We start from the raw sequence: 12,284 nt of genomic DNA, 5'->3' as shown, positions 1-12,284 counted from the left end.
CGCGATTGAAAGGGCACAGATTCAAAGTAAAAATAAAAACAAAAAAGAGATGCGAGGGGAAACATTGGTTACGCAGCAAGTGGTTGGGGTCTGGAATTTTCTGCCTGAGTGGTGGTGGAGGCAGGTTCAATTGAAGCAATTAAACTGTTATCTGAAAAGGAAGAACGTACATGGTTGTAGAAAGAAGAAGGGGGAATGTCATTTGGCAAGTTGCTCATTCGGAAAGTCAGTGAAGACAAAAATGGGCCGAATGGCCTCTTTCTGTGCCGTAACAATTCTGTAATGAATAGAACTGAGTGAGCAAGTGGTCGACAACACAAAGGTTACTCTGGGAATGAGATCATCAGAATCTGCAGCATTGTGCTGTTAACTGATGTCCTCCTCTGTGATTATCGTGCACCATGATATTATAAGGCCAGCAGCTAGCACACTGGGCCACAATGGTCATCATGGCTTTGGAAGCTAGCTTTGTGGCTGTGCCAAAATCTAGACATTGACCTCTGCTCTCCAACCTTTGACTTTGGCTCTTCCCTTGTACTCTGCCAATATTCACCACCTCAGTTCATGAGGATTGAGCGGAGAAGACGGTCAAGGGGAATGCTAGACGAGGCCAACAGCATTCATTGATTTGTAGCTCTGCGTGAACTCAGAGCGCTGATGGGAGCAAAGATTAAATTTATGAAGCAGAGCAAAGATCAGAAGAGGATCATAGAATCCCTACAGTGCAGCAGGCGGCTATTTGGCCCATCGAGTCTGCACTGACTACAATCCTACCCAGGGCCGTTTCTCCATAACCCCATGCTTTTATCCTGGCCAGTCCCCCTGACATTAAGGGGCAATTTAACATGGCCAATCCACCTAACCCACACATCTTTGGACTGTGGGAGGAAACTGGAACACCCGAAGAAAACTCACACAGACACAGGGAGACTGTGCAAACTCCACACAGACAGTGACCCAAGCCGGGAATTGAACGCGGGGCCTTGGTGCTGTGAGGTAGCAGTGCTAACCACTGTGCTGCCCACCGAACACATCAATGGAGAGAAGCTTTGATTCTCCACTCTGACAGCGAATAAGTTGAAATTTCTAAACTGGCCACAGACGATTTCAATATTTCTAAGTTTCAACGTGACTTTCATTAACAGAACATCTTCTGAGAATGAAAAGTTCTCGACTTTTAGATGCAAGAAGCTGGTTACCTTACTCAGCTCTTTCTGAAGCTCCTCAAATTCATGGTATTTTCTCTCAACGGACCAGCAGTCCTCTGCAGCTTTGAGGCTTTCAATGTCTATTTTACAAGAGGGATCCTCCATTTTTCCCCAGGATATCTGCAAAAGATGCAAGATTATTGTCTCAGAATATTCCTCTGCCCATGATAATCAGACAGTGCTGATTCCAATGGGAATTATTTTTCTCAATTCTTACATGGGATGTGGCATGGCCAGCAATTGTTGTTCATCTCTAATTGCCCTTGAACTGGGTGGCTTGTTGGGTCATTCCAGAGGGCAGTTAAGGTCCACCACATAGCTGGGGGACTGGAGTCACATGTAGGCCACACCAGGGAAGGATGGTGGAAATTCTCCTCTAAAGAATATTACTGAAGCAAATGGATTCAATTGATGATAGTTTCATGGTCACTGTCACTGAGGCTACTTCATATTTCAAAGAAAATTGCTGCACTGGAACAGGCCCTTTGGCCCTCCAAGCCTGCACCAACCGTGCTGCCCAACTGAACTAAAACCACCTACCCTTCCGGGGACCATATCCCTCTATTCCCATCCTACTCACGTATTTGTCAAAACGCCCCTTAAAAGTCACTACCGTTTCTACTTCCACTACCTCCCCTGGCAATGAGATCCAGGCACCCACTAATCTGTGTAAAAAAATCTGCCTTGCACATCTCCTTTAAACCTTGTCCCTCGCACCTTAAACTTGTGCCCCCTAGTAACTGACTTTCCAACCTTGGAAAAAGCTTCTGATTATCCACTCCATTTATTCAGATTTGTTAATTCCACCATCTGTCCGGTTAGTATTTGAATTTGTGTGTGTCCATCAGTCAGATTAATAATCCAGTGACATTAGCACTATGAGGCATCTCCCAATTGGTTAAGGGCAGGTTTAGCTCAGCTGTGATCGCCCTGCACAATAATCTACAGATCCACACTGCCTAAGCCCAGTGAAAAATGACCACTTATGTGAAGGGTAAAGTGCAACTGAGGCCAAATAACTCTTCACAGGTTTCAGTCTGCATTTCCCTACAACCCTTCGCAGAGTATACAGACATATAGCACGACCAAGGCAGATCTTCAGTTCAGCAACTTGCACTTATATGGCACCTTTAACAAAGTGAAACATCCCAAAGCACTTTACTGGAGTTTGAGCAAACAAAATTTGTTACTGAGCCATACAGACATATCACAGTAGATTATGAAACACATCGGGTTTAACCTCATCATGATGAACTGGTAAGATTGGGTACGAGGCTAAAAATCCAGCTGGCACCCTTTTTTGTCGCAAGCATCTTCCTAACCAAATTATGCCGGTGAGATTGGCTTTGTGCCCAGAAAACACTTGAAGCCGATTTAAATAATGTGCATGTCAGTAGCGAGTCCCAAATGGTATCATCCAGGCTCACATACACTTACCTCCTCACTGGCGAGAATCACAGCTGGTCTCCATCAGTGGAGACCAGGCATGATGGCCTCATCAGAGTGGTAGAAAGGAGGCCATTGAAGAACAGTGCTCCTGGACAGGGCTGAGCAGTGCCCATGGGATAATGCCAGCCTGGCACTGCCCACCAGGCACCATAACAGTGCCAGGTGCAATGCCAAAGGGGTGGGGACTGAATGGGAATGGAGCCTGACTGGGGGTGAAGAGATCTGCAGGTGGGGAGAAGGAGCTCTGCAGGTAGCGGGTGATTGGCAGCGGGGAGTGATCAGAGGGTTGGGGTGGGGGTGGTGGTGGAGAGAACATCGACACAGAGAGTGAGCAATTGGCAGGGGGAGTCTGGCACAGGGAATGAATGGCTGCAGAGGGGGGGTCATGGCAGGGGGACTCATTGGGAGGGCCCCGATATGTCGGCAAGCCAAGCAGCGACGGTGGGGTTTGGGTCGGGGGGGGGGGGGGGGGGGGGGGGGAGGTGGGGTGACAGTGCTGCCAATGATGGGAGATCAAGGCACCTGCGTAATGATGCCCTGAGCTGTCTGCAGCCACCTTCACAGGTAAGCTTAGGCTCCACTCTCACCCACTGGTGAGAATCTCACTGCTGTCAAGAAGAGACATTATATCATAAGATTGCATTTTCAAACTTGCTCAAAAAACAGGTCTGAAACTCCCATTTTCTCACTTGTTCGGCACTTGGAATTTTTTTGGTAAACTTGCACCCTTGGTCAAAAAGATTAGTGGGTGAGATTTCACAGCCTTGCTCATTCCAAAACCCTAAAATTCCACCCGAGGTCCACAGGCCTTTCCATTGTCCCCCCTTCGCCCACTCTGATTCTCGTGGCGGGGGGGTAGTAAAATTCCAGCCTGTGTCTTTAAGAAGCAGAGAGATAGAAAGATGATGGCTGGAACTCTCTGGCCATTCACCCCCACTGCAAGCCTTGACTGTACCTTTAAGACTTGATTAGCTGTAAAGACGCGCATTCCAATCATTATTCTGTAAATTGAGTTTGTGTCTTTATATGCCCTGTTTGTGAATAGATCTCCCACTCACCTGACGAAGGAGCAGCGCTCTGAAAGCTAGTGGCTTTTGCTACCAAATAAACCTGTTGGACTTTAGCCTGGTGTTGTGAGACTTCTTACTGTGTTTACCCCAGTCCAACACCAGCATCTCCATATCAGAACTCCATTGTATCGGACTGTCCAGTACTGTACCTTATATTTAGGTGGCCAATGTTGAAGATTGGTCTGTTCCTTAGCACTGACACACCCTTCCCTTTGAGGATAAAGAATTGTGTGAAATAAAGTGATTCTATGATATTACAATATTAAACAGGAACACTCAGGACCGAGGCTGCAAAATATCCACAGGCCGTCTTCAAGAAAGAAAAACTAACAACATACCTCTGAAACAGTTATCTTACAATTTCTTAATGACGATCTTTCATTTTCAGGGGAAATAAGAATATTTTCTTTCATCCATTCCGGCATCTAGAATGAAAAAACGTACAGCAACATAGTCAGCATTACATCACCACAGAGTGAACAATGTGAGCTGTGTCATTATGAGGAGGACTGAACAGAGATCACAAACCCAACCACAGGACATTACTGGAAGCAAGATCTCCTGGATTCCTCTCTATTTCACAAAATAGAAAAGTCAAAAAGACAAAGACATCCTCGCAGCCAAAATCTGATAGTGGGTTGACCAAGATTGTAAATCAATTCTTAATTAGGAACTGGAGCAGGGAATGCTCTAATCAGGAATGGAATTACCTCATCTCCCAATAAAATGGGACTTGCCACTATATGAATCCAATCACCACTGCTCATGCAATGACTGTGTTAAACTGTTATTTTCACTACTTTATTACATGTTATTCTTGCATGCTTGGTGCTCGGTGCAGAGCTAGTAATCAGTTCATCAATCCAAGATGTTTTGTTTCAAAACTATCTCCAAACTAATCAGTGGCTGAATATGGATAATCCTTCATTTCCACCGCAAAAATCAGGGATTATGCTTTGTAACCCAAAGTAAACTTTCATCTGGTGACCAGACTGAATTAGTTTTGACAACAAAGTTACACGGTGGTTAGCACTGCTGCCTCACAGCACCAGGGTTCAATTCCAGCCTTGGGTGTCTGTGTGGAGTCTGCATGTTCTCCCCGTGGGTTTCCCCTGGGTGCTCCAGTTTCCTCCCGCAGTCCAAAGATGTGTGGGTTAGATTGATTGGCCATAGTAAAAATCACCCCTTAGTGTCATGGGGACAAGCAGGGTAATACTTGGGGTTAAGGGATAGGGCCTGGGTGGGTTTGTGGTTGGTGCAGACTCGATGGGCCAAATGGCCTCCTTCTGCACTCTGGGATTCTATGACTCTATGGACAAGTTGTGGTGGTGTGTACAGTTAACTCAGAGTCCAATTTGCTGTGGCAACATGCACTATTTACATGAATGTTGTAATCTGGGGAGGCTTTAGATTCACTATCCATTTATCAACATTCTTTCCATCACACGGCCAGCAGGATTCTCTCCCACTCTTACTGCTAGTTACTGCTGTGGATTGAAAAAGGGTTCACAGATTGATACTCAGCCTGTGGAGTCTCATTCTGAACATACCTCCCTTGACCATCATGTCTTGGGGTAGGACTTGAACCAAGATGATTCAGGCTCAGGGACAGGGGACACTACAATAACAAAATATACATACAACTATATACATAGTATCTATAACAAAATCAATTGCTCATAAGTCACTTCCTTGCAGTTGCTTGGGAACACAATAGTTTAAAATTCTTTTGAAGTGTTAAGCGGTAGAATCAGAGATTAAAACAAATGCACATTTCTGTAACTCTGTCAAAGCCGGTGATTAACTCTACAGTTAAACCTATTGCTCACAAGATTTGCTGGGAAAGTATGGGGGCGGGGGGGGGGTGATGGACTGAAACTGATATTTCATAGCTACGTCTTTCTAATATTGATCTAGGATTTCTGGTTTAAGCAGCAACAGTCACTCTTCTGATTTACCTCTGTGCATCTTTCGTTGCACAGACAATAAAGCCACGGTGGCACAGCGGTTAGCACTGCTGCTTCACAGCTCCAGGGACCTGGGTTCGATTTCCAGCTCGGGTCACTGTCTGTGTGGAGTTTGCACATTCTCCTCGTGTGGGTTTCCTCCAGGTGCTCTGGATTCCTCCCATAGTCCAAAGACGTGTGGTCAGATTGACTGGCCATGCTAAAATTGCCCATTAGTGTCCTGAGACGCATAGGTTAGAGGAATTTGTGGGTAAATGTGTAGGGATGTGGGAGTAGGGCCTGGGTGGGATTGTGGTTGGCGCAGACTCAATGGGCTGAATGGCCTCTCTTTGCACTACAGGATTTCTATGGTTAGTACTGCTACCTCACAGCTCCAGGGACCCGGGTTTGATTCCGGCCCTGGGTGACCCTGCAAAGCACATTCTTCTCGTAACTGCTTGGGTTTCCTCCAGTTGCTCCTGTTTCCTCCCACAGTCCAAAGATGTGCAGTTTAGGTAGATTGGCCATGCATTGCAGGATGTGTAGGTTAGATGGATTAGCCATGGGAATTGTGTGGGGTTACAGGGATAGGCCTTGGTGAGGTACTCTGTCAGAGAGTTAGTGCAGACTTGACGGGCCAACTGGCCTCTTCTTTGATTACTGTTGGACATGATCTTGAGGATCATATTCAGGTCCAATCAGTAGATGTTCTGCATCTTAGGTATAAGTATTGCTAAATATTCCATCACTGGAAGCTTTGTAGAACATCAAAGTTGTTGGCAGTATCAAATGGTCCTAGGCTTCCATGAATGATTTCCAGAACTGGACGTCAATTATCCTGCACTGTGAAAATGGCCACTTAAAATAAACCATCCCCAACTAAAAAAGTGTCAAAAAGTGTAAATTTGCAAAGGGAGACAGTGCCCCTTCCATTCCATTTAGATTTTGATACAAATACTCCTCCCAACAAGATCTTGCAGGACAAAAAACTTAAAGTTTTAATTCAAAAATCTAGTCAAAGGGAAAACAAGATAATAGACACTACTCTACAATTATCAGCTAGTTTTAAAAGGATTTGCAACAGACCTCACTTGAGGAATTTAAATCTTCTTCTTCCGCAGAATCTATCGCTTGGTTGTCCATTTCACTGGGGGAACCATTTCTAAATTCAAGAACTAACTGACCATCAACATCATCCTTGTGGTCGTCTAACATTGGCTTGGTTTCAGCATTCTTCTTCTTTTTCTTGAATATGTTGAAAATTTTTTGAACTCCTCCAATCAAAAGTAAAAACAAACAACAAGAAAACAATGAACAATTCCTTATTATAACAAGAGAATTGTACAATGCAAACTGGAGATCTGTACAATACAAACAGAAAATTGGCCTGCATTTTTTGCCTGATGGACATGCACACTCGGCCAGCTCAGAAACTGGCACATTTTGCTTCCAGCTGTGAGTACACCGTAATGTGATTTCACATTGTCTGGACAATTATTGGGCAGCTAGCATGAAGCACATGCTGGGAAAGGCTCAGTGCTACTGGGGAGAGTGCAGGCTGGCTGGCACTTCTAATGTAGCTCCCAGGAGGACAGCCACTGTGGAGTTGTAGACTTGTTAAAAAAAAAATTACAGTGGGAAAATACTACAAACAGTGTCACGGCAGCATAATCACACATAAGCCTCTCATCCCAAGAATAGGCGAAATGAATCTTCTCTGAACTGGTTCTTTTGCAATTGTATCATTTTTCAAATAAGACCACAATCAATGCACAGTATTTCAGATGTGGTCTCACCAAGACCTGTACAGCTTCAGTAAAACTTCTCAATCTTTATATTCCTTTCAATAAAAAGTTGGCATTCCTAATCACTTGCCATATCTTCATGTTTACTCTTTGTGATTCATGTACAAGGACATCCAGATCCCTCAGTACTCGAGTTCTGCAATGTCTTTCCATTTATATACTATACTGTTTATCTAATCTTCCTACCAAAATGGATATGTTCACATTATATTCCATTATATTATATTTGCCCACTCATTTAGCCCGTCAATGTGCTTTTACAGACTTTACCTCCTCTTGACAACTTATCTTTCCTACCTATCTCGGTGTCATCAGTAAATTTAGCTATCATAGATTCATTCCCTATATCCAAGTCATTGTAATAGATTGCAAATAGTTCCCCAGCAGTGATCCCTGTGGCACTCCAAACCAAAAAGGCCAGTTTACCTCTACTCCACATCCTGTTAACTAACCAATCCTTTGTCCATGTTAACATGTTACCCCTATACCACGTGCTCTTATCTTGCGTAATAACCTTTGATGTGACATCGTATTAAATCTTTTGAAAATTTGAATTCACCACATCTACAGGTTCCCCTTTATGCAATTTCACGAAAAACTAAGAAGATAGTTTAACATAATTTCCCACAGAGCCATGTTGACTCTGATCACATTATGAAATGTCTAAGCATTCTGATATAAAAACTTTCTTAATAATGGATTCTAGCATTTCTCCTATGACAGATATTAAACTAACTCGCCTACAGTTTCCTACTTTCCAGATATTATATTTGTTATTTTCCAATCTGCCAGGACAAGTTTCCCAACTTGGATACTACCATCTCTTTCCTTCAACAAGTAAGAGACGATTTTTAGTTTAGTTTATTTACTAGTGTCAGAAGTAAGGCTTATATTAATACTGCAATGAAGTTACTGTGAAATTCCCCTAGTCGCCACATTCCAGAACTGTTCAGGTCAACGCACCTAACTAGTGCATCTTTCAGATGGAGAGAGGAAACTGGAGCACCTGGAGGAAACCCACACAGACACAGGGAGAACATGCAAACTCCACACAGACAGTGACCCAAGCTGGGAATCGAACTTGGGTCCTTGCTGCTGTGAGGCACAGTAAGAAGTCTCACAACACCAGGTTAAAATCCAACAGGTTTATTTGGTAGCACAAGCTTTCGGAATATCGCTCCTTCTTCAGGTGAATGACTATGAGGCAGCAGTGCTATCCACTGTGTCATCATGCCGCCCCACAATTTGAAAATTAAAATAGGATATAATTGTAGAATATAGAGGGAGGCTGTGATGTGTGTGCTGGACCTTTTATCGTGACTTCCAGAATGCTAGAAAGTAAAGGAGAATTGGAATACCTAGTCAAAATATATCATGCAAATGGCACAACAGGGTAAAGCTGTAAAACTAAGATTCACAAAGATGTTTCTAAGGAGAATGACTCACTTTTCTTTGATTTCTTTTTCTTGATTTCCTTGGGAATTTTACACTTCCTGCAAGGACAGAACAATAAAATCTCAACATTGCAGGTAAGAAATGCACAAACATAATGATTAAATCTGTCTTTCGTACAAAAAAAAGTCCTATGGCACTATTTCAAAGAATAACAGGAGTTCAGAATCTTGGCCAATATTCATCCTTCAATCAACATCACAAAAAATTAGCTGTTACATTTCCAACATTAGTGACTACATTGTAAAAACACTTCATTTGTTACAAGATGACTTGCAGCACCACACGGTTGTGATAGGTGCTCTATAAATGCAATAGCTTTCTTGCTTCTAACTCTGGGGTTGCACGATGGGACAGTGGTTAACACTGCTGCCCCAGAGCCAGGGACCAGGGTTCGATTCTCAATTTGGGTCCCTGTCTGTGCAAATCTGCACGTTCTCCACGTCTGCATGGGTTTCTTCAGGGTGCTCCGGTTTCCTCTCAGTCCAAAAAGCTGTGCTGGTTAGGTGCATTAGCCTTGCTAAATTCTCCCTCAGTGTACCTGAACAGGAGTTCCGTGACTAGGGGGTTTTCACAGTAACTTCAATGCAGTGTTAGAGTCATAGAAGTTTACAGCGTGGAAATAGGCCATTCAGCCCAACTTGTTCATGCCACCCTTTTTCTTAAAACCCCTAAGTTAGTCCCAATCACCCATATTTGGCCCATACCCCTCTTTACCCATCTTACACATGCAACTGTCCAGACGCTTTTTAAAAGACAAAATTATTGAGAATGTAATGTAGTACAGTGAAGGTTAATGTAATCCTACTTGTGACACTAATAAATAAACTTTAAAAACTTCTTTCAACAATCTAACTCCAATAGTTAAATGACTTTAATCATCATATAGCAGAGTCAAACACATGGTTCAATGTGTAATCTAGATGGAATCGTTCGATCAGCTGGCTACAACTGGCTGAGCTCCTCGAATGTGGCCCCTCCTGATCCACTAACGCCACATGTTTGGGAGGTCAGGTTTGGCCCTAGCTCTTAAGCTTCCCAACTTTGAGTCTGATGGCTGTATAGTAAAGGGTTAATGTCAGGTGCAAGCAATATTGATGTAACTACAATTCAAAAATCACAGTTACTTTAAGTAATGGCAATCTGATAGGAACCTCATGTAAAGCACTGAGATTGACACAGCTCCCTGTAAATAAACAGGAACTTCTTCATACAATTAACAGCCTATTGTAATATTCTTGTGGTAGCTGACAAACCTTAAAGAAACCCTCATTCAGGGCCTGAGCCCAAGATTGATTCAAGTCTAACTTGAACCCTCTGGCAAGAACATGGCCTCACAAGTGGAGTCAGAGCTCAAACAGGAAGTAGGGTCACAGTTCAATGAAAAACAAATGAGAAGTTAGAAAATCGCTACTCACTTTCGGATTTCTTCATTCGTCCCAGTTTTTGGGGGAGCCTCTGGAACAACTTCCATTTCTTTGGTTTCAGGTGAATCTTCATCCAGAGATCTGATCAATGCCTGATTGATAAAGTCAGCATCAGAGACTGTATTCATCACTTCCTCCAAAACTGTTGGGGATGGGTGAGGGGGAAGATTAGGGAAAAGAAATTGGTTTGACAATGAATGTTTAAAATCAGATTGTATCGTGACAATGTTAAAAATGCCTCATATACAATTTTAATCGCCCACAATTACTTCACTCTGTTGCTCTAAAGCGCTGTCTTGTGCTGGAGTACAATTCCATGGACACAGCCTGTCCTTTGTTAGCTTGTAGAATGAAATTTGCTTGGCTGCACAGCCAAAGTGGATCCCCACAACTAGTTTTTCCCAATTCCTGTATCCACCTATACAGATGCGCCATAGAGAACATCTTTTCTGGATGTATCACAGCTCAGTATGGCTCTTACTCTGACGAAGACTGCAAGAAATTACAAAGGATCATGAACAAAGCTCAGTCCATCACGCAAACCAGCCTCCCATCCATTAGCACTGTCTACACTTTCTGCTGCCTTGGAAAAGCAAACAGCATAATCGAGCACCCCGGACATTCTCTCTTCAAACTTCTTCCGTTGGGAAAAAGATACAAAATCTGAGAACGGGTACCAACCGACTAAAGAACAGCTTCTTCTCAGCTGTCTTCACACTTTTGAATGGACTATCATATATTAAGCTAATCTTTTTCTACACCCTAGCTATGATTGTAGTACTATATTCCGTGCTCTCTCCTTTCCTTCTCCCCATACACTCTATGAATGATATTTTTTTGTCTGTGTTGCCATAAGAAACGTGACAATAAATCAAATCATGTATTCATTCCAGAGTTCCTTTTGCTCCTGATGCATTACAGTACCATTCTCTTATTTTGTACACATTTAAACATAAACCTTAAAAATCCACCACTGCCATGCCCATGTCTCTCAGTGCAACATCTAAACAGCACAGCATGAGGTAGGGAATTCAGTTGGTTGGATGCAAAAATTTGCAATAATCTAAGATTAACTTAAGTCACAGTTGTCCTATACCAAGAAGCTGCCAGGGAAATCTGAAATTACAACTTCCCTCTACAACCCAATCCATTAGCAATAGATTCTGACAAAACCTCAGGTTAAATATGCACAACATTACCAATGTTTCTAAAATCAGAGTGCATCGTAACAATGTTAATATTGTGTCGTATAGAATTTTACCACCTGTAGTTAGTTCACTCTGCTGCCCTAAAGGGCTGCCTTGTGCTGGAGTACAGAGATAACGTGGTTATCAATCTTTGGTCTGTCCCATTCTATAGCATACAAGAGACTCCAATTTTGGCAGGACATTGGAGTTAATGTGATATGAACATCCACGTAACATGTAAATTTCTTACACTGGCAGTATCCAATCCCGCAGTAAACTTACAGATGATTACTGTGGTGAAACCGTGCCTTTAAGAAATATACTTAAAGCTTGTTTCTTGCAAGAAGCAGCCTTTTGTTGCAAGGAGTTGATTTGTCTGAATAAAACATGCAGCTTCACGCTGAGACTGCATTTTAGTTTGTCTAAACAGAGTTAACGCATTTGTGTTTACTTGGTTTTTCCTTGGGGTTTCAGAATAGAGTTTTGATGAGGTTTATTGACAGAGACAGAGTCATGCGATTGATGGGAGGAGCTAACCTTGTAGGAAAGACAGTTTTATAGTTTCATTTTTAAAAATACAAACAGTTCCTGTCTGGTTCTGAAAGAAGCAAGACATGTCTTTCTCCCTCTCTCTGGAGGTTTTCTTTGAACTCCAGAGCTGGCAACCCAAGTACAAACCTGTGTTTTGCTAACTGATTCTTTTTATTCATGAGACATGGGTGTCTCAGAATTGATTGCCC

At 42.8% G+C, this 12,284-nt stretch overlaps 1 protein-coding gene across 1 annotated transcript in view; it reads right to left on the bottom strand.

Moving 5' to 3' along the window:
- The window catches only part of LOC145342348 (uncharacterized), a 63,159-nt gene that overhangs the window by 16,290 nt on the left and 34,585 nt on the right, over window positions 1–12,284 (bottom strand). The window contains exons 5-9 of the mRNA XM_080187856.1: window positions 10,349–10,499; window positions 8,925–8,971; window positions 6,760–6,947; window positions 4,066–4,152; window positions 1,200–1,328 (exon numbers count right to left, since the gene is read on the bottom strand). Coding sequence (XP_080043982.1) covers window positions 1,200–1,328; window positions 4,066–4,152; window positions 6,760–6,947; window positions 8,925–8,971; window positions 10,349–10,499 — 602 coding nt within the window. The remainder of the gene's footprint in view (window positions 1–1,199; window positions 1,329–4,065; window positions 4,153–6,759; window positions 6,948–8,924; window positions 8,972–10,348; window positions 10,500–12,284) is intronic.

This window comes from Carcharhinus amblyrhynchos, chromosome 4 (genome assembly GCF_965287045.1).
Source record: "Carcharhinus amblyrhynchos chromosome 4, sCarAmb.v2.hapA, whole genome shotgun sequence".
Classification (NCBI taxonomy): Eukaryota; Metazoa; Chordata; class Chondrichthyes; order Carcharhiniformes; family Carcharhinidae; genus Carcharhinus; species Carcharhinus amblyrhynchos.
Note: the sequence above shows the minus strand (reverse complement) of the source record. Positions and strands in the feature narration are given on the sequence as shown.